The 27,339-nt window shown below is 42.5% G+C and overlaps 1 protein-coding gene across 1 annotated transcript in view; it reads left to right on the top strand.

The window, feature by feature from the left end:
* PAPPA (pappalysin 1) overlaps nt 1-22,029 on the top strand; it is a 180,274-nt gene extending 158,245 nt beyond the window's left edge. Inside the window, exons 20-22 of the mRNA XM_026049405.1 lie at nt 5,995-6,066; nt 9,512-9,610; nt 21,355-22,029. Coding sequence (XP_025905190.1) covers nt 5,995-6,066; nt 9,512-9,610; nt 21,355-21,462 — 279 coding nt within the window. The 3' untranslated portion in view covers nt 21,463-22,029. The remainder of the gene's footprint in view (nt 1-5,994; nt 6,067-9,511; nt 9,611-21,354) is intronic.
* Nucleotides 22,030-27,339: the final 5,310 nt, after the last annotated feature.

The raw sequence follows: 27,339 nt of genomic DNA, 5'->3' as shown, positions 1-27,339 counted from the left end.
GGCTTTGCAAAGTTTCTGGCAWGAAACAAAGAAAACAGCTATCTCTGTGTTAGGGGCAATTTCTCACTGGCCCTTCTTCTGAGCGCTAGACTTTAAAGTGGTTCTGTAATTCATGGTGAAATAAAGTGACAGCTTCCCTCCCATTCTCTGCTGTGCTCCTTCATTTATTGATGCTGGTACGCAGAGRGAGCTGTAACGAGTTTTATACCTGCAGGTCTCTGGAGGGCTCATTAGGCAGCRGGGAAAACATATAGTAGTTAAGGGGGAGATGAGGGGAATGAGGGATGGAGGAGAATTCGTGCTTTCCAAGTGTGCAGTGGTAAATATGTCCTGTTTTTGCCCTTATGGTGAGGATCTTGCAAGAGTTTTAGACTGCAGAAATACATGAATCTGATCCCAGAAACACTCAAACTAATGTGTGAGATTTGGGCCTCAGTACTGGTATTAGGAAACGGAGCAATAGGGGTACAAAGAGAAAGCACCTCTGTTCAGAATGTTAGTAACCATCCTCCTTCGAAAAAAGCCGGCTGTGTCCTTGGGAACTGGCTGGGTTAAGTAGCGTTTTCTTCTTGTGCAACTGCAGTAGGGTATGCACAGGACAAAAAGGTGAATACTTTCAAGGTAGGGATGAGATCAAGGAGATGATGCTAAAACAAGACRGCAGAAATTTTTGAAGGGCACTGAAAAACAAAATCCATCATATCAATCTGTCCAGATAAGAGGAAGACACTGACTGGGAATTAGTGCCTTTTACAGAACTCTGAAATGGTGGAAATGTCAGCATTGGTGGGGTCAGTGAGACCCTGCAGAGACAGGATGCCTTCGTGGAAAGTGTCCATGCCAAGCTGCTGTAGCATTAACAGTGCACTGCAAATCTATCYGTGCTCAGTGATAGCTTGCACTTGTACGTAAAGACACCAGCTATTTGCATATACGCAGGAATCTTTGTGGCTGTCAAAGTACGTAAATGACATGAACATTTTTAGGTGCTTAATTTTAGGCATCAGTAATGTACRAATTCAGTGCAGTACAAGAAACAGATAAAGGCAGACCTGTGGAGCTAATATTCAAGATAGGCAAAGATAAAGCACAGTGAAGTCTGGCAAGAAAAGAAATATTTGTGTGTGGCTATTAAAGCAACAGCTGTTATGGAGCAAAATGGGAAGAGGGATTCATCTCTCCTCTGGGAGTTGTTAGAACAGAACTGTGCAAATCACTTTTTTTTTTTTTTTTTTTTTGGTTCACTGGAAGTTCTGTCAAATTAAAAAAAAAATAATAATAACCAAAGTGACTTTTCTGTAATTGTGGTTGTTTTGGTGAACCAAAAAACTGGAGGAGATACATGCTGGTTTGAACGTAACTTACCATTTCACTTCCAAGGATTTTAAAAACTTTTTGATTAAAAATAAAACAAACTTGGAAATTAAGTGTCATCTTAAAGTATAAATGAAATAACAGACACTTCATTTAGAAAAATGTCAATATATTAATATGCTTTTCAGAATTATTTTAGACTGCTTTGCTCTTTTGGGTCTGAAAAAAACAGCTACTGAAATCAGTGGAGATGTGCAATGTGGTGCATCTGTTCCAAATCAGTGTTTTCAGCAGGAAAAAAGATTCACCTGAACTCTTTCTCATTTCTGTTGGTGTTCTGTGGTGGGCCATGTTTGGAGTGCTCGTTGCTGTCCCGTTTTAGCCCACTTCTATGTAACATCCGAGTGCCAGGAGCAGCGAGGTGTTGAAGACCTCTATAGTTAGAGCTGTCAAGCTCTGACTGTACTGGCAGTGGAAACACAGTGAAATGCTTTGGCTCATCTTTCCTGTTGACTGTAGAGAAATAGGGCAGGCACCTAATTTCTTCTTGGATTTCCTAATGCGTTGCCTAAGTTTGTATCCCTGACTTTGTGCAGAGGGCAGGTGCTATGGAGCACATGCATCAGGTGATGGACTTGAAAGTACAGTGCCCCTGGAGTGCCCCAGCTCTGCTGCCAGCTGGGAGTAAGTGTGGCTGTAGCCCCACTGTAGTCCTTGGATGCCCCCCCACTGCTAGTGGTGTCTTTTCCCATATGGCTTGCAGCCAGGCATTGCAACTGGTAGGACGTTGCATGTCCAGAATAAGTCATGGGAATTCTCCTTAAGTACTCTCATGTCAACCACCAGAATCTGTCCCTAATTATTTCAGCTTTTCATCTTTGCTCTTTCCTTCCCCTCTGCCTTTGCTATGAGCTTTGGGCTCATCTTGCAGCAGGGAATCCATGTCATGGAGCAGTGAAATGACTTATGGCAGTGCAGCAGGGCAGCGACAAAGAATCCAGGAGTTCCCACCCTGTCTGCAACTACGGGAAGAAACTGCCACAAAGAACTGTGTCTCTCCTCCCTTGTCAGCAGTTGCTGATCCCCTCACCACTGTGATATTAAACCCATGGTTAATTGTCATGTTCATTTAGTGCCCGAGGAAAGAGTTAGACAAGACCAGTAGATGCCAGTCCCCTGCCCTGGGGGACACTTGACCCATCTAGGTGGATGAGAGCTCTCCACAGGCCTCTCCTGGGGAAACCTAATCCCCATTGCAGCCCACAAATGGTTGACATCATTGTGTTAGCACCACAATGGGGAGGGAAGTGCTGTGACCGGAGGCACTGGGTCTTCCCTCACAAGGAGAAAATGACAGCTTGATTTGCTTTCTTGGCTCTTTGTTACCTAGTGTGGGACCATATCCCAGCTTCCTCTCCCTTCACAACAGATGGAGTTGCAGCCACCAAACCACAGATGTAACTGAATGGCATTTATGGGATGGGGACATGACCAAAGTCAATATACAAGGCTAAGCAGCAAGGCCTGAGTGGGAGGGCAGCCGTGCTGCAGCAACTGACATGTGAGGGGCAGGCGGGAGCCAGCAGGAAGGCATATGTCACCRCAGGGGCCGGGACGGTGCGCCGGGATGGAGCTCACTCGCTCTAATGTAGTCAACAGCCAGATGGGATTCCCTCCTTGTTCCGCCTTGCAAGTGAAAGATGGGATCCTTCCATCCCATCCATCTTTTTCAATGCCTTTTGGTGACCCTGTAAATCCCATTCCCTCTCTGTTCTTTCTGATGCTGTCGAATCCTTGTCAGGCCAGCGAGGCTCCTGCTATAGTGCGTTCTTTAATAGACTGGCTCAGAAGACTCCTGCAATAGTGCCTTCAATACCCTTGCTTGGTATTTATGTTTTTTTTTTTTTTTTTTCTTCAGTTGCTCTGTGCAGCACCCTTTAAAAGGTGCCTTTGCACCAAAATACTCAGCAAACTGAATCCTTCCCAATTTCTGTACAACCTCATCTCTCTCTCTCTGCACACATCCCCTTTTCCATCCCTTTGCTCCACACATGTCAGAGTAGGTACCTGAGGCTGCAAACAGGTCTCACAGTGTGAATTCAGAATTTGAAGAACCAGAGAGAAAGCCAGGSCCCTAACTAAGGACTTTTTCTAGACCACACTTGAATAGGAGCAGAATTGAATTTAGCTAATATAGTCCTAATGGTCTTCACGTCTTCACTGCCAAAGGAATCATCCTAGGATAGCAGTGTAGCTAGGACTAAAACCTTGGAAGGCTCCTGCCCCAGCACTGTGATGAAGAGTATCTAAAAATGACCCTCTGCCAAGGCAGATTGCTGAACTGAGTGCACTTGAGTGGTATGAAGTGCTCAACCTGCAGCTACACTTGAAGATTGCTGTCATGGCCTGGCTTATGGCTAGTATGGAGTCCTTTTGGCATCCCAAATCTTTTTGACATACACTGACTCTGCTGGAGAGGAGAAGAGGTAAGGGATGTTTGTGGTTGCATATTCTCACTGGTTATTCACTTGGATGGGGAGTTTCCTGATAGCAATGTCAATGCACCACTGCCCCTGTGATTAATTTAGCACAAGACAAGTTGTCGTGCCTAGGCTACGGAGAGGTCTAGGGCCGCACACCCTTTCCTGGGAGACTGTCTAGGAGAAGACTATTTAACCACTGGGTTTTAAGATGACCTTGAATGAGAGCACAGATCTCTGCTTTCCTAGGACAGGACATCATAGGAGAGACTTCACCTTTTGTCTGTTCCTTTAAGAGGAAGAACAAAACTGAACAACTTCTGSCTTTCCAGCACTGATAGATTCAATGAAATAGTCAGTGCATCTACTGTCAGGATTTGATCATAACTTGGAAACATCCATTTCTAAGAGCCTATTCAATGCTGCCCACAGTTCTTGGACTATCTTGCCAGCAGCCTCGTAGGCAGGTAGGCAACAGCATGCCAAAATAGTTGTCTGACCATCTGGTTGTGTATTTTTCTCTGTTGTGTCATTGCCTTTTCAAGGCTATCTGATTCCTTTTGTTAGACTACACTCTCACATATATTCACATGTATGAAGCTGTTGTATAAGTAGTGATGCTCTTTAGCAGAGAGGCTCTTTGGCAGTGCACTTGCTCTCCTTATTGTCTGGCTGGGCTTGTTTATTGAAGAGGAAAAACTGGTTTTTTTCTCCTTTGGTTTAAGTCTTGGATTCAAATGCTCTTGAGTAGCTTCCTTTACTCTCCCCTTTCCTGGTCTGTTGACTGGCTTTGTTTATTTTGAAACCTAGAAAAGTTTCCTTTCTTTTCTCTCTGAAGTGCAATAAACAGAAGAGAGAGAAAAAATAACTTGCCGTTTGTGGCAGGCAACAGCCTAGAAATCTCCAGCTGTCTGTCAAGAACACACTGGGGGAATGTTTGACACCACAGAGCCCCTGCACCTTGCAGCTTCCCTCTTGAGGGATAAACAACATCCTCCTCCCCCTTTCCTCTGCCTCTTCTGTCGCACAGACAGGCCCTGTAGCAAGGCAGGTGGGGCAAGCTAGGCTTGACTAATAGTGGAAAATCCGAGAGTATTGGAAAGATAAACAGCCCAAGTCAGATAGTATAAAAGTCCTTTTTCTAGCACACGCCAGGTAAGCCTCAAATGACAGAAACTGTAAAAACATGCTGAGGTGCCCCTGCAGATGGATTAAATAAGCCCTCAAATAAACAGGGCAAGGGATGGCTTGTGCGTCAGGTCTTCCCGAACATTAATCCCTTCCTCCCTCAGGCCTTCATCCAACCTCTACCCCAGTGCTCTGGCAAGTGTCCACAGGTTCATCATGCCCAAGCAGCAATTGTTGTGTCCCGTCTGTGGAAGACAACTCAAAATCAATGTTGTACTGGATGTCATGGTGAACAGTTGAGAGTCCCTTTACCTAGACGTCAGTGATGTAGAAGCACTTTCTCTATTTTGCCCACTCTTAATATAAACATTTTCATGTCTGTGGCCAAACAAAGAGTGCCTTGGGTATGTCATTACTGGGCAGGTTGGTGTCTCATTTTCATTCATAACTGGATAATTGGGCACTCACCTCCCTTCCCTTCCCCCCCCCCCCCCAAAGAAAATCTGTAAGTATACTTGGCACAGAAATTATATAATGTAACAGAAAATGCTGCCCTTTATATGAATTGTTTTGAAGGAATGTAGGGAAGGTTCTTTTATCTAAAATGTACAGGATGGTACAAAAATGTATCTGAAGGTTCATCCTTAGATTTTTTTTGTCTTTAAGAAGCATAGGTATGAGGTCATGAAATAGAGCAGTGCTCTGCTTTGGCGCTTTTCAGCATCAAAAAAATTCCTAAATGAATTCCCCAAATGTCTCCCCCATACTCACAAGCTAGACAGCGGACCTCTGCCTTTGCATTTCCCTGCCACGTTCCCCCACCATGAGTGAAATATTGGACATGACATTTTAGGAGAACCTTAAATATTATTTTAATCTCAAATGTTCTGTTATTTCAAGTGTCAAGTCCAACACTTCTTGTAAATACCTGGAGGACAGCCAGGTCCTGAGAACACAAGAGGTGTTAGGAACTGAACTTCATTGGTTAAGTACAGGAGAGTCATAGAAACCAGCATGCTGGCTGTACACTGATTTCTTTGTCTTAACCTCATTTTCTTTCTCTTCCCTCTAGAGCGTTGTCTGCACAGCCGGGCTCAAGTGGTACCCTCACCCTGCTCTGATTCATTGTGTCAAAGGTTGTGAGGTGAGTACTAGAATTCTAGTACTCTAGTACTAGAATTCGTTGAGAAATGATAACAATCACTGCAGTTACAATAGTTAAAAATGCTGGGTTTTAGGTTGGGCAAATGGTGTTTTGCCTTGACTAAGCTATTAATTAAATTGTGATTTTTCTGCATTAATTCTGACACCCAACAGTGAGATTGGGTGACATTACTAGGCTAAGGACTTCTACAGAAGTTGAATGACTAAGTTATTCAGCAAAATTGATATGCTTTCTGATATACTTATTAGAAGAACAATTCCTTCCAAGGATGACTAGACTTTGGTGGGTAGATACATTTTGGAAAAGTCAGAAGCAGAATCATACCRCTGGTCGGAGAATACATCCAGGCAAATCATCTACCCTTTTACCCATGAACCACTGTCTAGTCTAGAAAAAAAACATATAGTTGTTTTTCAGTAGTGATATCATTTCTATGGTGCTATGTGTTATTTGCAGTAATTATTTTTAAGGGTGATGTTTCTGCTGGCAACAGTCTTTGAAAAGTTTAAGAACTCTTAAAAGTATTTCACTGCTTAAGAAGGCCTGGAGCACCTCTTTCTGGATCATGGCACTCATTCAGTTTCCCTCATGCCAACACTTGACTATCTTACCTCCATGAACAAAATAATCCTCATGGCACCGCCTTAAGGATGGGGAGCTTCATGTCCATTCTAGAAATGGGGAACCTCAGAAGGGTAGACGGATGCCTTGATTACATGGACAGGCCGTGGAAAAACTGTGTTTTGGATGCATTTCTCAGGACTTTCTGCAGCACCTAACTCCATGCTCAGTAACCCAATTTTACCAACGCAGTGAAGTTATTTGCCCAGAGTGGCAGAACATGACACAAGACTCCTAAATCTGACACAAAATACTAGCCCACATTGCTGTGCAGTGTGAATTGTCTTACAATGAAAGATAGGTTTCCTTCACATACAAATGTTAGGCCCAAGAGAGTGATAACTCTCCAACAGTGTAATAGTTTCTGTCTAGTTGTTCCCTAAATGAAAAGCATTCTGCTGTCAGTGCTTTGAAWGTCAGAAGCCATCTCACACATTACATTCATGCAGGCTGGCTAGGTGCCCCTATTCTCCAAAAAGAGCTAAAATAACATCCAGGGACCATTAAGAAATACCATTCAGGTGCTGATGCACCATTGGGTACCCATTCTCCTGCCATTTAAGGATAGTTATTACTAGGGCAAACTTCTCAATGATGTAATAATTTACCAGAAGCCATTATTACTGACATGCTTTCTCTCAGCATTTTCTTTCCTTCCATCACTGTTAATTGCCTGATTCTCCTGCATCAATAGAAACTTTCTTCTTTTCACCATTCATTCAGCAGTGTCACTGCATCACAATCTATCATCTTGGAAGGCTTTGCCCAGACAATTGATAATGGCCTCTAGCATCATTTTTAGATCATGATGCTTCCAGGATCCAAGAATGGGCCAGAGCTTGTTCCCTGGCATTAAGATTTCAGAAGATTTCAGTCTTCACCAAGCCTTTTTCACAGCTATGGAAACAGAGAATAATAAGCCAGTAGGTCAATAATACTAGGCCATTAGGCTGACATAGTTCCTAATGTATTAATATCCTTAGGATCAGGATGGATTCCCTGAATAGAAGACTCTAAGCAGGGGATTATTTTCTCTTGGCATTTACAGTGGTAAAATAAGCTGCTGCAGTGTGATTTTTTGTCGCTCCCTAGTGGCAAGAATAGAGGTCTCTGAGTCAGATACATACTTCCAGGCAGTTATCTTAGATGTTTCATTGGAAAACTGGTCCCTCTTGGACTACATTATCTAGTCAGGGAGAGAGCAAGGCTCCAAACCTGTAGGACCACTGAGCTGTGCAAGAAGACCTCTACTGATCTCGCCCTCAACAACCACGCTTCCAAGATATTCCATATGAGGATCTTGGTACTATATTAGAATATCTGTTACTTGTCTTGTTCTTGTAAATGGCTTGAGTTGTAACAGTGCAAATGAAAKACGTATTCTTCCATAAGTTAGTAGTCTGCCAGTGTTCATAGGTGTATGGTAGTGATGTAGGGAAGAAAAATTAAATGAAYGCTTTTCTTGACAAGCAGGCATAGCTAGGGAAACATGGAGAAGCCCATCCATTTGTCTYGGGAGATTGAACATGGTTTACATTATTGAAGATGATCAGGTCGGCATAAAAATATTTATTTATCCATCTGTTTAAAAGTCATTTAATTACTTATTACATTGGAAAGATCTTTGCAGATCAAAAGCTTTGCCCATCAGTCTATTCCTATAGAACAGAGTTAAGTCATTTTAGAAGACTAGGAACCACACCCTACAATTCTGATTTCCTTGTCATCATTTGCAGTATTTGCATGTAACTATAAAAGTGAATCTCAATTAGTCAGTCACTTTCTGGTAGTCCTGCTCYGGTCTGATATTGTTGTTGTGGCTGCCTCGATTTCCTGCACCCTCAGGGAAATATTTAAATTTGCGAAACATTAGCACTGAAAGCCTGCCTCTGCAATACTCAACAGGACCCATTTCAATATTGATAAGCATGGCCATAGCTCTTTCTAGGGAAAGGATGCCCACATTCTCATTAACAGTACTGGATGTATCTATCATCAGGAAAAACCTGGTACTGCAGTTAGCATAAATACTTCCAGGAAACCTCGGTGAGCCTCCCAGCTCTATCTGCAAAGATGACTTCTTTCAGGAACCCAGCATGACGCTTGTTCTACACTGAACAAGCGTTCTGCACTTGTGTAGAGCAAATGATTTTTCTTATGCAGTACATAGGTTAGTGATCACATCTTCTTTTCCAAGGTAATTTATGATTTTTAATAACTCTCCACAACATCTCTCTGAGTAATTACCATTATCCTACCTCGGAGATGTGGAGCACAGCAGATTGTGTCATCAGYAGGATGATGCACAGTCACTTCTGGTCTGAGAATGAGAGCCTGTGTCCGCTGTGATGAGCTCAGAGCAATTTCATTTCTTTTCTTGATATGTGTATACCCAATTACTGACACTTGTTGCACAGTTAGGAAAACTGCAACTATTAAAAGCAAGCCAGTTTTGCTGCTATACCTAATCTTCTTGTCCCACATTGTTTCTCTTTAAAACTGTAAAAAGGCGGCACTTTTTTAGATGACTTGATGCTGTCTCTGGGCCTAGTCGTATCAATATTCCTTAGGCATCATCTTATGTGGGATGTAAAAAGCAGACAAGGGATCATTTCCCTTCCTCTCTCCTTTTCTTTTTCTTTTTTTTTTTTCTGTCTGCTTTGAAAGAAGGAAAAAATACCTTTTGCTTTACAGAAAACTGGTAATGTTACAAACTGTATGACACCTTGAAGGCATTTTCTTCTGGCTTTGTGTCATAGATTTATCCATGTCCTCAGCCTTTTCCTGCTCTTTGATTTTCTAGCCTTTCATGGGAGACAACTACTGTGACTCCATCAACAACCGAGCCTTCTGCAACTATGATGGTGGAGACTGCTGTGCCTCAACAGTCAAGACCAAAAAGGTATGTGTGCCTGTTCCTCCATTCCCTAGGAATTTCTTAGTGAGTGCTGCTTTGTGCCATGGTAAAGTGCATTTTTATAAGAACAGAGGATCCAAGATCTCGGAAGGATATACAAAAGGATGTTCAGAAGGATGTTCAGAAGTATCAAGTGCAACAGGCATCAGCTCACCATAGGCACTGAGTTCTTATTTTATTTTAAAATTCTCTCTAATCTTTTTTTTTTGTGTGTGTGTTTCATACTTTAGCCTGCCTTATACCTGTGCAAGGTAAATCCTCAAACATAGCAGTAAGAAGTGTTCATTCTTATTGCAAATAGTGTCCTAAGTGCTTAGTAGACAAAGGCTGGCTCCAAAACCCTGGTGCATGTTCTTCAGGAAAGCTGCTAGTTAGCTGCACCTAATACTCAATAGAACTGCACAGAAACTCTGAGTATATTTACCTGTACTGCATGCTCAAAAAAGGAAACTGGAGGTTAGGAATAATTAGGAAAGAAAGAGAGAGCAAAAGAAAAGGATCACTGTGAATTTGTACTTGGATCCATGTGTGCCCACATGTCCATGCCTTTCTCACCATCCCATCTCCCAGAGGATATAGCAAGGCATGCAGGGATGCGGAGAAGTGCAGCAGAACAGGTTGCAAATATAAAATACCTTTTATGCAAAAAGAAACTACAGAGATCTGGACTTGCAAAGCTTACAAAAAATAAAATAGGCATGGATAATGGTAGAGATTTACAGAATCATTATTTAATGAGGGGAAAATGCTTAGGGAAATAAAATCCACTGCTTCTTATCACAGGGCAACAAGGAAATAGAAGGGGAATTACCTGGAAGCCGATCCCACACAATTGAAAGACAATGCTTATTCACACAAAGTGTGTTTGAGTAGTAGAACTCATTGCCACAGAGTGACGAAATGAAAAGCATATTTGAAATCAAAAAGAGAATAAGCACATTCATGGAGGCTATGTCCATCAATGGCTATTAAAAACAACCTGGATGCAGTTTCTGGCTCAAGAATGCTCAAACCATTGACTGCTTTAGCCTCAGAGGTATGCCAAGGGAAGGATCTCTCTATAAATCACCTATTTTGTATACTTCTGTTAACACTTATTTCTGGCCAATGTTAGAGATACTACAGTGTCAGGATACTGGAGGGATGGAGCTTGCAACTTGAATCAGTGCAATATTTCATATATAGCTAACCAGAATAGATTTTGAACTTTTTTATCTAAGACAGGAGAGAAATGTTAGCCTTAGATGTGTAAGATTTTTGCCTTGTCCCTAAGATTTGGGTGTAGATCAGAATGCAGAAAATTAAGCTGTGTTAAGTATCCGATAAACGAATAAAAAACAGAACTTGAGACTAGACAGGAAAATTAGGCTCAGTATATGAAACGATGTCCATCGCAGCCATGTAAGGAAGAGCTTTCTTTGTAGTGCAGCTGAGGATTGAATACCTCTCACTAGCAAGCCATCCTTTCTCAGTCAGCTTTTGCTCCAGCAAAGTATTCTTTTCCTTGCTTCAGCTAAGTATCTCCAACCAATGCTTTGAGCTGTATCTGCCTCATCCAGGAAGTCTGGGTACGGAAGATGACATTTCTCGGCAAGTGGAAGGAGTAAATTTTCAATGTGTGAGATATGGGGAAAGAGGTATATTCTAACACTGTTTTTTTTGGAAACATTTTCTCTCCATGTTACTGTGTTTCTTTTACAATGATTCCTGTGAAATGCATGCTGGAGGGGAAGCAGTAGCAGATGAATATTCGTGTTCCCCAAGAGTGGAGGACGGCATGGGCAGCCTATAAGGTGCTCCTTTTTGTAATGAGACGTAGATCCGGATATGGACACTCCAAGGATGAGAAGGGTCACACAGCAGCTCATTTTTCATATCATGTCTACAAAGAATTTCCCATTTCTAGCTGATCTTTTTTTATTTTGCCACCTCCTTGGGAAGAGCAACCCAGGGGCTGCTGCAAGATACTGGTTCAGTTTGCTCGCTCTCGTCCCAGGCCCGCAGGCAGCAGGGGTTGGCTGGAAGTGCCTGGTAGCTCAGCATGGCTTTGTCCTTGTCCTCTACAACACAGAGTGTTCAAAAAGCAAGAAATGAAAGCTGCCTCCAGGCTGGAGAGTAAAGGATGAAAAATCCCAAGAGATGTCAGAGGAATAGAAGTGAGGTAGCTGGGAAGGGATTGCCTGGAACCAGCCCCATCAGGACAGCAGTTAAGATCACAACAGCCATAAGGACACTCTTGTCAGGGTGGGGACAGGACTCAGACACAAAAGATACTGAATTATTAGGAAGAGGGAGAGGATTAAGGTTTGGGAGCAGAATTTATTGCTGGGCAGGGATCCTCATCAGGCTAGGCGTAGTCATGAATGCTTACCAGCAAGACGAGTCATCCTCAAAATATCTGCAGATTCGCTGCCACCCAGAAACCAAATGGCCACCCAAGAGGGTGAACATGTTTTGTAGCCCTGTCAGGTGTTGGTCTCCGCTGTAACAGCCCGCTGCAGATGGCAAATGGTCAAGAGAGAGGCAGCTGGTCCCATGTCTAGTGCATTTCACYCATAAGGGAGAGGTTTCCAAGCTTTCTGGAGGTAGATCTGCTTCCACTGACTTCCCTGCAAATCATATCAATGTGGCAGAATGGATGAGACTTCCCTTAGATGTGCTTTTGCAAACCCTGTCTTAGAAGCACAGAGCAGATTGCTATGCATTCTGCTTGCATTCTCCGAATTGCTATGCTCGGCTCCCATTTCTCTCCACAAGCACAACAACCTGTGCGCCGAACATTGCACTCAAAGGGAGCAAGAAAACCTCCTTTGGCCTCCAAATTCGAAAGGGAGACAGCTAATTCCCAATTTATTAAATGTATAGGATAAAGGGGGTAACAATATGCCAGGAGCCAGGCAGTATCTCACGTGCCGTGACCGCGATGCAGACACTCGGCTGCAGGGGCACTGGCACTCGGCCTTGCAAGTTATTTTCCTGTCTGAGGCCCTGGACTGGAGAACAGATTGGAGGCCTCACTATTCAAATATATAGTACTGCCTTTGAAGAGCTTTATGAGTGGAATGTCGAAGGAGATATTCCAAAGGGAAAAGAATGAAAGGTGAGAGAAAAGGGAGCTGAATAAAAATACTCCGCATACCAAATCCTTYCAGTGCAATTTGCCACCTACTTAAAAAGGCGTAGTTTTAAAATACACATTGGGTGTAAAAGCCAAAAACCTGGAGGAAACATAAGGAGAGGTGAGCCCAGCTCTGTTAATTGCAATACCAGATGAGGATGTATTTTTATACAGTTGTACAGAGAGTGAGACACATGAAAGAGGCTGCGTTGCTCCTTCTCTTTCAGGGTTACACACTATATGGCAGATGTGTCAGTCTCTTAAAACCCCTGCAAGTTTACTCATAAATGTCTAACATTTAGGCAACACCTGTTTTTCTCCCATAGTGTCACAGGACATTTTACAAGCCTTAGATTTATCATCTTTTCACCATTGCAGCCATTGCTGAGGTGACACATGGTTCACATTTAACAGAACATAGCAACTCTACACATTATTTTAGGAAAGGACTGAAGATTAACATTGTATCATTTGAAGATTCAGGAGTTAACAGTCAAGTAAGAGCTGACTTCAGATCTTTAATGTTCGCAGACTGTCAAGACTTAAGTTTCACTGCATTCCCGCTGCCCTTCCAAAAACACTTCCAGCTGCACACCGTGCTGTGAACCAGGCTGTGTGCAAATAAAAGATTCAACCAACATTCACTTTACTCACTTTAAAGATTCAACCAATATTCACGCCTTGACTTGATACAAGATTTTGCTTACTCCTGTTTTTCTGGCCTGGAAATGCACGGGAGCCTTTCTGAGTAGCATTCAGCATCCACTTGGAGCACATTTTACCTTTTCAGATGAGCGTTAGCAGCAAACGACCTTGTGCATTTCTGCACCAAAAGAGGAACAGAGCTGTGTGACTTACCTGACCAATCACCGACCCATCAAGGCTGCTGCTTAGATAGGAAATAATGAGTATTTGCCCTCTACTATTCGCAATTCAAAGAGAGCTTAAAAGAAATCATTAAAAACCTTCTTTGAATGCTACAAATGGCAGTGGAAAATTCAGGCATATTCTGTGCATAAATTTAAGGCAATTGCAGTCAGCAGGTGGGAGAAAGAGGCACTCCTCAGCTGAATTCTTTGCTGTTCATTAATTGATCAGTGTCCTGGTGCAGCAGCCAAGAGTCTGGGGCTGGCTCAGAGACGAGGGCCACTGAAGGAAGCAGAGACCCAATGTCTTGCAGCCCCTGTCAAACGCAGCCACTTGTTGCTGATGGGTCAGCCATGAGCACATTTGGCCGCGCTGGGGAACAGCGTAAGGGCGGCTCAGTTTGCATTTAGCRGGAAGGGGCTGTGCTGCCTTGCAGCTTGCCCTGTGCATGGCCCAGGAGCAGCTCGGAGAGACAGGAAGGCCGCTGCCATCCAAACCTCCAACGGAGAGAAGGCTTCTGTTGTGTATCTGGAGGGGATGAAGTCTTCCATGAAGGACAAAAACAAAATCACATAATCTTTTAATCTTTTTATTCTCCAGATCCAGTACAGGTGGCCAACTCACTTTTGCCTGGCTATTCTAAGAAGCTTCTCATGCTTTGTATCCTGCCGCAGATAGAAGAAAATACTGTTTATTAAAATATTAAATACATGACATTGTTAAAATGAGAAAAATAAATAACCTTGGAATAAGTCTGTCTCTAGGATGGAAGTTGTCTGTGAGGAATTCCTGGACTGTATGATGATCCAAGGAGAGTGTTTATGGCTACTTCTTTCCTATTAGCTTCAGGAAATCTTCTCTGCAATCGCTATTCTCCTTCAGTTCTTTTCTCTTTTCCTTTCTAGAGAAGACTGTCTAGAAAGGCCTCACAGAAGATAGATTTTTGCTAATCACCCTCATGCAAGTTTATCATTGACATAAAATAATTATGTTAGGTATGTGAAAGGACAGCTAGAAGCACAAACGTATGGACATGATTTAGTTGGCATGGTGGTGATGGGTTTATGGTTAGAATTGCTGATCTTGAGTATCTTTTCCCATCATAATGATTCCAGGATTCTCTGTAGGCTTTGCTTGTGTGCTTTGTTCCAAACTTCAATCAAAATATATTTGCTTAGTTGAAGATCCTACAGTGTGGTCTCCGCAATTTGTCCAGGCAAAATTAAATCCTCATAAATTGCTGGGTTTGCCCCAACCTAAACCATTCAAAAGGCCAAGCTCTCATCTTGCTTAACTCTCCTTTTCAGCTTGTAGGAGTAAACGTCTCCAAACCTGTCTCATTCAGTTTCATCACTTAGGTTTTACCCCATCTCTATATTACTTAGAAAAAAATAAGAAGAATCCTGGTAAAAATGTCCATCTAAAATGCTTCCCCTCCAGCCTCTTGACAGTTCTGTCCAACACCTTGGAGAGGAAAAACAGCAGGTGCCTCAACAGAAAACAAATGAGGCCTTGTGGTAGAAGAGAACCATGTGTGATTCATCCAAAGCTTTGCTTATCTAAAAGATATGCAACTTATCAAAACCTCTTTAGAGACTTTAAGGTCTAGAATTCAAGGCCTAAAGAAAGAAGCTTTGAACTGATGGACTGCTGCTGGCTCCAGCAGGGATTTCCAAAGACTGTCCCTGTCTCCTCAGAAAGGATATCTGCTAAARGTTTAGTCACAAGAAAAGAGAAACAACCACCTCTCAGTATTTTGGAGAAATATCTGCCTTCTCTCAGCTCTCTATGCAACACAGACCTGGCTTGGGAAATACCAGGTCTGAGATGGTTTTGAGGCAGTTCCCATAGTAAGCAGCATAACTTAGCACTCTGGCTGAGAAAATTATGCTTATCCAGAAGAACTGATGTTCTTGACATGATAACTATACTGAACATCTTGAATGTCCCCAGTGTGTTTGTTAGCACTATAATTAGCTGGAGAGATACAATGCATGGTGGGTGAGCACGGAGGAAGGAAGGACACAGTGAGAAGTGTTGCTTCATATGTTTGGAAGTGCCTCAGTGCTAATGCATGCTCCAAGCATGCTTTTTCACCCAGCCATTTGAGTGAACTCACTTAGTCGTGATTTTTTGATCACAGTGTGAGTGGCTAGCTGTTTGCCATGTGTGGAGCATTTTCAGTCATGGTTGCTTGGGATGGAAGCATATTAGGGGGCTCAGAGCTGATTTCACAACAGCTCAGGGAGCCTTTCCTAAGCCTAAGTGATAAATTAAAAGCAGTGATGGTAGTAGCACATGTTGCCTATCCTGAGAGAACATTCTTGGCTTCAGGGGACATAGGACTTCCCACAACACACAGTGTTCCCAGGGGAAGTGCTAGTGGAGGGTGTTTGCTTAGCTACCCGACTTCACTTCATTAGCAAGTGTTACAAAAAACAGCGAACAAACCTTCCCTGCTACACCACCAGCTATTTGGCCTCTGGGTGGTCTGTCTTCTATTAAATCTTTGGTGATTATTTAGACTAATTACACTCATGTTTGCACAATCAGTAGCACAAGGGTAGGAAGCACGGCTGATGGCTGAGCAAAGAAGCTCTGCTTGCTTTTGTGCTCCATGTGGTTTGGCAAACGGGCTCCCTTGATCAGCTCAGCCCCTTGTTTGTCTCAGCGTGCAGGCAGGGACGCAAGGATGTGGCACTGAGATCCCAATGCAGGAGGGCTGCATCAGGGCTTTCCCTGGCATCCGTGCTGGCTTTGTGSCACCGGGGTTCCACACATTTTGGTGGAGTTGCTCTTGATTTATACCCAACTGAGAAACTAGATGCATCAGGTCTGTTGACTTTAATTGAGCTATATCTTGTTGCTCTACCATGTGAGAGATGGCATCCAGGCATGCTGATTTTAATGGGGGAAATGCCCGATTTATGGCAAATAACAAAATTCAAGCTTTCAAAACCATATGCTTTGGACYGAAATGAGAGCATCCCTGTAGCGTTTCCCAGGGCCGTTAAAGCAATGACTTAGGTGTGGTGTAAATCCTGCACACAGCGAAAAGAGCTAAAGTGGTCTCGCTCTTGTTTCATTATCTCTGGAACAGCCCCTATGACCTCAATGCCAATAAACACTGGGAAGACCCTTAGAAAAAGCATTTTGTCCCACAAGGGTCATTAGGGAGCAGAATACTCCCTGGTGTTTGAACTGTGAGAGTCTCGGGAGGGCAGGGCCTGAGACACTTAGCACAGCCTGCCATGCTTATCTTGACACTGTGCGTTTGCCCACAGAGGGTCTGTCTGCAGCAGGTTCTTCATATTTCCAGTTATTCTGGTCTGGGAGATTTCACAAACACTTCAGCTGAAATATAACAACTGGCTTTGCACACAGCACTTTGTACCCCTCTTCCCTGTGAGAGGAGGTAAATTTCCCCCTTTCTCCTAGCCATGTCTTTCCCTCTGGGCCGAATTCTGCTTGCACTGATGCCACTGTGAACCAGCAGCAAATGTACTGCACATGGGAGTTACAGTTGGATCAACCTGATACGAGTATGCAAGGGATGAGATCCATCCCTTTGCATAACTGTTTTCCCATCCATCCTTATCATCCTGTCAACATTGTCACCAATTTCCTACTGACCAGCCTTTTACAGCAGTTCCCAGGGATCTCTTGCTGGATATCACGAGYCTCTTGTTTGTGCTTTAGATAGGTGTCTTGTAATGAGAATTCATGGCCTCTGAGTCATTTCGTGACCTGAATCCCAGTTCTGCATCAGTTTGTCCTAGTTTTCTTAGCTTGGAGCATGCCTTCCTGACCAAATGGCTCCCTGTTTCCAAGTAGGAGCTTGATTTTTTTCTGTGGTTTCACCATATGACATGGGAGAGAATGCTCACCTCTTTGTCACAGATACAAATATGGGTTCATATACTGCATTGCATGAGTAGTGAGTTGGTCAAGGCAGAGGTGTTGCAGACCTCTGGTGTGTTACTCAGCAAGCATTTGCATTGGTAACTATACCTCCAATACAGTCTGTGCTGCCATGGTGCCCCAGTACCTGGAGTAATGTGACCAAAGCTGTGGGAGAAATTTATTGGTTGTACTAARAGAGCAGGAGGAGTCCAGATCTTCCTTTTCAGCCTCACATCCAATCCATWGCTCCTGCTTAGTGCAATTGCCCCTTTAAACTTAGGGCAGGGAGTACCATATAACATATGCCATAAGAGACTACTTTTAAGCTATGCCTGTTTGGGGCATTCATCTTGAAAATAGGCCTGTGGTCTGGTAGGACTGAAGTGTGAGCCACATTTCCCAAGTGCTGTGTTGTCCCAAGCTGTGTCTGGGTTTCTGGTTCATCTCCACAATGTAGATGTGTGAGTGTGTAGGGGTGTGTGTGTATGTAGGCAGGTATAACTGCTCTTTGGATCTGCCTTTCTCAGCCTATTTTAGSTTGTCTGGGGAGACAATATCCTTCTGTTTCACCAAAGAGAGGAGACCTGCCCTACCTTTAATTTTTAGCTTTTTCTTTTTTTTTGCCTGCACAACTGTATATTAGACATGTTTTGCACAAGGGAAGATGTAGGAGAAATGCAACTCTTGGAACATGGAGGAAAGTAGAGCTGAGTCTGTAATATTTGTTTTACAATGGCTGCATCTGGAAATTTTAGTGCAATGCATGTTTTGTTAATGATTTGAACTTTCATAGACCTATTTAAAAAGAAAACAGGCAGTTAATCTTGTAGTATATATCTCTGAGTTCCATACCTAAGTGGACCATTGCTCAGAAAAACATTTGGCATTTATCATTATTTCTAGTAATATTCTAATTTTTATATTTATATTTTATAAATTCTAATAATATTTCTATTTCTTTATTCATAGCTCTGTACTCCGTGAGGTTATCACTGTACAAGCCTAAGACAAAAGACAGGCAAACTCTTTTAAGATTTCTTTTAGTTACCTACTTTTGACAGTTCAAATAGATACGGTGTACTGGGTAGAGTCCCTAAATGAAGGTGGAGATCAGGCCCTGGAGATCTCAAATGCGCATTTGTTATAACTTATTTGAAAATGGAAAACCCTGTATTGCTACTGTTTGGAAAATTTTATCTTGTCTAGTTTATGAATATGCTCATCACCCACAGAAATCTCTGCCTTGTCACACAAAAGAAAATGAATCTCTGAAACTCACTGCCCTAAGCGAAAGCATTTGGACAATAGTACTAAATAAATTTCATGCAAATATCTTTAAAGCATATAAAGTGAATAGGGGTAATCTGATCAGGAAGAAACCCTCCTATGCTCGATCACTATTTCAGCATAGCCTGTTAGGTTAGGGGAATGACAGCTGGTGGTTTGGAGACTGTCCTGCAAGGCTTTCACTCTTGGATCTGACATTCTCACAGATGATATGTTTGCACTTATAGCATCTCCATGCCAGCAAGAAATAATATTACCCCCTAGTGCATGGAGAGTAGCAGAGACAAAGATCAATAGGGAAGTCATCTCTAATTTTAGACATTTTATTGTAGTGCCCAAGTTTGGTGTACTTGGTCCTATGTTCTCAACAAAATATGTACTCTCTGAGACTGTCACTCTCCTTTGAATATAGAGGTCACTTAGGCATCTTTATTAGATTGTTACAGATGCAATTAGGCCGGGGAAAGGAAAAAGCTTGATTAAGGCAAATAAAAGAATCAAGATCTCAGGTTTCATCTCTAGCCAGCAGCTAGAGCATTTTACTACAGGGAGGATTTTTTGATCAAATCTATTGCCAAATCAAGATTGAACTGAATAATTTAGAATAAAAAATGAAAGTGAGGAGTGTGTGGGAAAACCACAGATGTATTGGAATGTTTTGTTTTGGCATTTTCTAAAGGAGCTCAATTGAACACATTTAATTCAAGACATAACTTTCGCTTTTTTTTTTTTTTTTTTTGGTTCTTGTGCCCTAGAGTGGAAAGTCAAACCTGAACTGATTGATTGAAATTAACTGATTAATCTAAATCAGAATGCTCTTTCTACTCCTTCTACATTGAACAACAAAAAAATCAATTTCTTCCATCTATAAAAATGTTTTTTCTCCTCAATATTTTAATTCCATCATTAACAATCCCTTCCCAGCCTTCTCCCTAAACTCCTTGTTTACAGATTCCATTTTCCTATCTAAACATATTTGTATATTGTTATATACAAATGTCCTACTTTGACTGGCTTAGAATGGATCGAGTGAGCCCTAAATTCATTGCTTTCTGCAATTTCAAAAACTTTACTTCAATGTCCAATTATTTGAAATGATTCATTTTTAACATCTTGGAATATCACCTTCACAACCTCCACATTTGCACTAATGTAGATCCAGATTATTCATTGGTTGGTTATTTAGCTTATAAGTCACCAAGGCTGTGGCTTGATAAAGAGCCCTCACCCTGTTTTACCTGGAGGGTCAGGTCTTCTGGGAATMTAGTGCAAGTAATGGGATGAAGCTCTCTTTACCCTGATTTGGTGATATGCATTGGATATTTAATGTCTCTTACTGTCAGCATGTCACTGCCTTAGGCTCCCCGGTTGTGAAATAGAGATACGTACGCCCCCCTCCATCCTGTTCCTGTATGTGTCAGTAGAAAGGCATGCTGTAGATGGACATGCAGGCACACGTATGGAAGGTCTAGATGGAAATGGCAGCTATGCGTTCGTAAACAGTGCTTGGTCCACACTCCCAGATGTGCTGTTGTTGATACATAGGGAATAGACAGCCCCAGGCTTCATGGCCTSGAGAAAAGTGTTTATAAAAGAGAGCAAACATGTGGCAGCAAAGCCAAATGAAGCAGACCAAGTGCACGCGTGCAGCACTCTCTGGGAACATTTGAACAGGTTGTGGCATTGTTTTGGAAGGAGTGTAAAGGAGGGGAATGAGGTCATCTGCTCAGTTTGTGCAGATGGGAGAAATTCTTGGGAATTCACTTCAGGCCAAACAAGACACTCTTCCACCCGCACCCCTTTTTCTTTATGTAAATACCATGATGCAACAGGCCAAAAACAACTTCCGCTAGCCAGGAGCTGCAGGCTATTGATTCAGCTCTTTCCCACGCTTCTGTCAGATCTTATCTGCACATGGCTGAGTCTCTCACCTTGCATTCATTAACTGTTCTCAGTACCTGTTAACTGAATCTCTTGACCTTAGACACAGCAGATATTTAGGGTACTCTTTCTGCTGGACTGCAGTCCAGCTGATCTGTTAGGTAGTGTGTTTGATTCAGTTCCTGAGTAAATGAGGCCAAGAATATTCAAAACTGAATACACAGATGGACATTTACTTTTGCAGCATGTGACTCATAGGGTCCTACAGTGGAAAGCTTTAGTTTTCAGAAGAGGTTAGGAACATCATGAGATCCAAGCATAATGGTAACTACTGCAAAAAGCCTTAGGGTGGCTGAAGAAGACAACATCTCCTTGGACAATTATGTTCATATATCTGATGTGAGCTGTTGAGAGAGGATCTAATGAGCAGTAATGGATTGAGCTGAACAGGCTTCTCTAAACATTTCACAACCTCTGTTATGGACAGGTAGGTAATTTGAAGTCTTAGTGTACTAACACAGCATAAAAATAAATCACTGTAAAAAACAATGCAGCTGAAGACTCCATKTGATTTCTGAGGATATCACTCCAGAAATTTGATATATTCTTCAGAGTGCTATAGTAAAGTGAGTTCCTTCCTTCATGTCTTTGTGTCTTTCTTCTCCTTCCCCAGGTTACTCCTTTCCCTATGTCCTGTGACCTACAAGGAGAGTGTGCTTGCCGGGATCCCAATGCCCAAGAGCACAATCAGAAAGACCCCCATGGCTTCAGTCTTGGGTAATGCCAGCAACGTGGAAAGGAAGACTACACTGCTGAAGGCAGGCTAGGAGAGACACCCTTTTGGTATCGTTTTTAACATTTAGCTGCTCAACTGGATGGCATTTCTGCACCAGGGACCCTTAGAATTCAACCAGTCTGCCTTTAATTTTTGTCCAAGGAGAACTCAAAGTAGAGGTTTATGTATTAACTATATCTTAAATAGTGATGACAAGAAAAAACAACCAAGAGTTAAGTCAAGAAGACTTTTATGTATCAAAACAGCATGCTATGCCCACCTAATTTGAACAGTTTGTATTTAGATTTAAGGTGAGAAACAAACTATTTATATACACATATTTATAGAAGTAAGTAGGGAAAGAGAGAAAGAGTGAGAGACTATGATCGACACAAAAACACTTTCCCCTCTCCAGCACTCACAACTTAGATCATTCATGGAAGAGGCTGTGTTCTTGGAGRACTCCCAAGCTGAGCCTTTTCTGATGCTGAATGCCAAGGTATCTCATGCTCGAGGCACTGAGGTTGGGGTGGGTTCTCCACAGGACTGTGCATCTTGGCAAGTGACTTGCTAGATGCCCAGCTAGCTTGAAACATGGGGGGCATCCACTTCTCACAGGAATGCTACTTCCAGACAGGGAGCTCAGCACACTGCAGTGGCTTTTCTGTACAGCTCCTCCTTCTACAGCTGCCCTCAAAAGGTAAGCAGAAAGCTTCTCTGCAACCTGCTTGGAAACCAGAGGGCTTCTGGGGCATATCTGTGTTGAGGTGGGCATGTGGTCCTGTGGTGGAGCCAGGGAGTGGAGAGTCTAAGGACTGGCATTGAGGAATGTGGATAATAGTTTCTGAGGAACAGAGAGGGTAACTCACCCCCCGCACTTGTCATTTGAGCATGTCTGCTGCTGCTACTCCTGCTGCTATGTCTCATAAAACTAGTTTCTTTACTGTGTCAGGACAGGGTGAAAACAACCCCAAGCAACCAAACAGTCTGCCTTAATGCTTATCTACAGCCTGCCTTTCAAACCCTCTGGGCTCTTCCTCAGCATTGGGGCAAGAAAACAGGACACCAGCCAGCCAAAAGAATCTGCTTTCTGGCCTCCATCCACCCAACTGGTTCTCTAAACTTCTTGTATTTCCCTTCTGTGGTGGTATATCTCTAACAACTACTTGATATTCCTCTTCTCTCAGGAGAGGGAAAAGGGAGGAGGAGACTTCGCTAAGGAGAAGGGACTTCTGGAGACAGTATTAAAATTTTGGCGATATTTGACAGTATTTAACTGCTAGGCCTCTGCATTGAACATCTTAGAGAGACCAGGATATTAGCTGCTTGTAATCTTTAGGAAAGAATGACTTTAGCTGAGGCAACCCTCATACTTCCCTTTTGTAAAACTTTATCTTCCTTTGTAGCCCAGAGGGGCACAGGTTGTGCCAATCCGGTGGGGATTCTTTTAACCATTAGGGTTCATCATGTTGAGTCACTGCAATGTCCAGTGCAATCATTGCTGCTACAACCCATTTTACATAAATCGCAAAGATCTCTACAATGTGGCCTGGGCTTGTCTCTTGCTGCTTCAGGCTCCTGCTAAAAAGAGCACACATCTGAAAAAAAAAAGTCCTTCCAAGTGTTAATTCTGTCTGTTCCTTGGAAATCTCCTGAATTGTACTGTCTACTGGATAAAAAAACAAGTTGGAAAGAACTTTCCTACTCCTGCTTATTGAATATTTAGGCATTGAAGCAAGGAAGAAATACAAGAGAAATCATTTAGCTCACAGAGAAGCATGTAAAAATCAGTAGAAAACTAGAAACAGAAAAYGAACAAGGTTGTAGATGCAAAGAAGCAAGGCTGTTCTCCAAATAGAAAGGGCATTGCACACCATTTGGGTTGTTTCTATTGGAATGAAACAGATATGAATATCAAAAATTAAAATTCAGAGGCCCAGAGACGTGGTTGTAATAAAGGGTGAAGAGCTCCTGCTTATGAAGCCTCTAGTTATTCCCAGAGTGGGCTTGGCCATAGGAGCAGTGCCGATGTCTCTGCCTCCACTGTGTGGGAGGTGTAGAGGAAAGGCAGACACAGTGTATTTGTGCATCTTTCCCAGGAGCTCATTTGGACATCCTCCAGTATAAAAAAATTGGTTGTGGCCAAGACTTACACTTTTGCCTCTTGACACTCAAGAAGAGTCTAATTAACAAAAACAAGTCAGTGTGAGGTGGCTCCCTTTTGCTTCTTTTAAGGTCCCCTTTTTTGTTGGCACTGCAAGCATTGTTGTAACTTGCTGCTGTGGGCTTTTGGGAGCGCTGGGGCAGCTGACCTCCTTCCACCCAATGAGGGCCACAACATCTGCTCGCAGAGTTGGAGTCTTTCTCACCTCATGAGGACAGCTTACCATGGGGGAGACAGCAGCCTCTCCCAGCACAGTCTCACACCTCAACTCCAGCCCTGCAGTCCAAAGGGGATTGCTCACTGGAGCAGCCCCTTCCCCACAGACAGGCCTTCCATGCTGTCATTTTTTTAGTTCTGACTGCCATGTCAACACTGTCCATCTCCTCTAATGAGGTGGCAGATTCAGGTGCAGAAGGAAGTGCTGCTTTGAGTCACATTAAACCAATGGCACTTTTCCATCAGGAAAAGGTCTCATTGAGGCAAAGCTGATTCCCGACCTTGTCCTCTGAATTTCAGCAGGCATCTCCCAGAGCAGATAGCAGAGAGGAGCTTTGGGACATCATGGACTCTGTACTGGAGGAAGACCAGCCAGGTGTCATCTCAGCATCTACCACTGTAAGGGCCCTAATAGCCTGATGCAGTACCTAGGAAGGACCCTCAGGGACTGAAGGATGTTTGATCAGGCCGTATGGGGTGTTGAGTGGAATACTAACCTGCCATCTTCCACCCACCAAGATGGGAACATAGGCTAAAATAAAACAATTGGATGAGCAGGAGAGGTGCTCATGAATATGAAATTTAGCTGCTCATAAAGTCCAGGTCACACATTAGCGCCAAGGGTGTCTCTGTCACTTGTTGTGAGCCAACGTTACACCCCACAGGAGCCATCAGCAAATCTGCTGGCTGCAGGTGACCACTGCTACTCAGTACAAGTGGTCCCAGTGACTAAAGCAAGGGAAGCTGGAGCAGAAAGCGGTGAAAGGTGTGTGACGGGGTGGAAAAAACCTATCAGCTGCTATCCCACTCCCTCCCAACCTCTCGCAGATGGGCTGAGCTGGTGTCCTCTTGCTTTTCTTGCATCTTCCACTGTCTCTCCCAAGCTGAGAAAGGAGGATGGCACCAGAGGGCATTTTGGAGTCGGGTTTCAGCTACCTCCCTTCCGATTTCGGTTTCACTTGGTTGTAACTGTCGGTTTGTTCTAGGTTTTTACCTGTGTTTTAAGGGAAAAAAAAAAAAAAAAAAGAGAGAGGGAAAAAAACTCAACAACTAACAAGTTTCTTGCTGCAACTGGTTCAAGTGGAGGGAAAAAATATCACTAGTGAGGCTTTACAGAGAGGAAGAAATGATGAAAATATAAAAATGGAAAAAAAATACAACTATATAATCCAAATACAAAAAGAAAAAAGCCTATTTTTGTGTGTCTGAAAGGAAAACACTGATTCTGCCAGCTGAGTAGAGTGCTAGATACTTAAGTATAGATTCCCCTAGAAGTACCATGAGGTTTTATGACATTGTCTGGTTTTGTTTTCCTTGTGCTTTGTGGTAAGTCCAGGAAATAAGGCTAAGGTGTTTTTTCCCCTGGTATATTGTTGTTTTTTTGGGAGGGGAGGGAGTTTATTAATTTTTTTTTTCCAGATTATTTTTCTAAGTGTGTATTTGTGCTTATTTTTATGTTATCCAACTGTACATACTCATTTAACCAGTATTTCACTGTGCTCTAATTACTGCACTCAGAAGCATTGCACAGTCTGAATCCAGAACAGCTAGCGAGAGCCTTGAGAGGGAAGGGGAAGGGAAAAGCTGCTATATGATCAGACAGGTGATTTCCATTAGCGGGAACCAGGGGTGCAAACGGTCCCCTTCCCCAGCTCCAGCCCATCATTTCCTGAGGGTCCTCACATGCCCTTGCCACCAGTTGACCTAGCAGGTTGTGCACGCCAGAGCTCTGGGGGATGAGGCTGGTCCCACCTGAGCACTTCAGTCACTGGGTCCAGTAGGAGCATGGCCAAGACTGAAGTGGGAGCAGGTCTGGGTGGRCATATTGCCTTGGAGCTACAGGTGATTTGGCCAATAGGAGGCTGCTGGTGGACAGTTCCTGAGGTTCAGAAACTCTGGTCATCTTAGCAGGAGCAAAGTGAGGCTTAAGGTTTTAATTCTATCTTGGTCTGGCAAACTGAATTTTCCCATTTTCACTTGATTTATCAATTTCCTGAGAAAAATAATTACTTCCTTTGAGGCCAGAAGCAGGAGCTAAGTTCATACTTTAGATGAAGAATCTTGGTGCTACTTGTTGGTGTTGTTAGTCCTGTTGTTAGACTGAGACACGGAGCTAATGAGTCAAGATTGTCTTTGGTTCCCATTCTGCTTTGGTCTGGTCTTTTATGTTTTTTGGCATTCATTTGGAGAGGCTACAATTCAGCCACCAGTTTCCATCTTCTGAGTGCAAAGAACCAGGGCTTTAATGAAACATTTCACCAGCAATTAAAGAGGGAATCAGAACCATTGCGGAGTTTGCATTGTACGGCCTCTGTAATTACTTACCTGTCTGCAGATGATCGGCTGAATTTTGCTCCCATCCAAGTCAACAGGATTTTTGGTTGTCGTTGTTGTTGACTTCACTGGGAGCAGGATTGAGCCATACTATATATATAAATATATATATATAAATATATATGATATATATATAATATTATATGTGTAATATTATATATATATATATATCAGTGTAATATTTACAAATAAAACTGTGATCTCGTCTAGAGAAAAATGTATTCATATTACCAACTGCTCTTCCATATTTATGTATCATATTGTATCTTTTATTATTGTTATAATTATTATGATTATGGTTATTATTATTATTATTATTATTATTATGGAATCCTTCTTGGCACCTTTTGGAAGCCATGTCAACCAATAATCCAATGAAGTGCTGAGGATCTATTTTCACAAGAATTCTACTGGTCTACTGTATAAAAGAGAAAAGAAAAAAAAAAAAAAACCAAGCAAAATACAGTTCAACCCTTAATTCTGTACCTCACGCCTGTACGTTTGCTGCTCCGATTTTGGGTTTTATTTTGCGTTCGTTTGTTTTTAACGGATCTAATTTAAGTCTCCAAGCAATATATAAAGATGTAAATAGTAAAGCTTATTTATTAAGATTGTCATCTTTTTTTAATTTATATTTACACAATTGTTCATCTAATTTATTTTTTTTTCAATACAGTTTTTAACAGTTGTCCTTTTTGGTTCATGAGGTCTTTTTTTTTAAAAATCATTTTTCACAGAATTTCTTTATACAGGTTTTTTTTTCTTTAAATAAACAACAACTTCCTCTGGTCTTTCAGAAACAGGTCATGTTTCACTCAAGAAAAGTTATGTCAGATGCATCAGAAATATTTTGCAATTGTCGATTCCTATACCCTAAAGTTCTATATTATATAAATATATAATGCCTTGTATGCTTAAATATTTAACTGTGTGATTTTGTATATATCTTCATACACATGCTCACACACATATGAGAGTTAATGTCCCCTGATGCTGGGAGAACCAAGAATCAGAAAACACGAACAATATAAGCTTGTATTAAAGAGTTCTGAACTGGATGGTTGCTCTCGCCATGTCTCCTTTGATTTGCGCCGGTGCCCGTGCGCCGGGGACACTGTGGGGCTGGGCTGATGCAGGTTTGGGGCTTTGGGAGGAGCAAGCAAGGAGTT

Source organism: Nothoprocta perdicaria, unplaced genomic scaffold (assembly GCF_003342845.1).
Source record: "Nothoprocta perdicaria isolate Ctin4 unplaced genomic scaffold, notPer1 scaffold_6, whole genome shotgun sequence".
NCBI lineage: Eukaryota > Metazoa > Chordata > Aves > Tinamiformes > Tinamidae > Nothoprocta > Nothoprocta perdicaria.
Note: the sequence above shows the minus strand (reverse complement) of the source record. Positions and strands in the feature narration are given on the sequence as shown.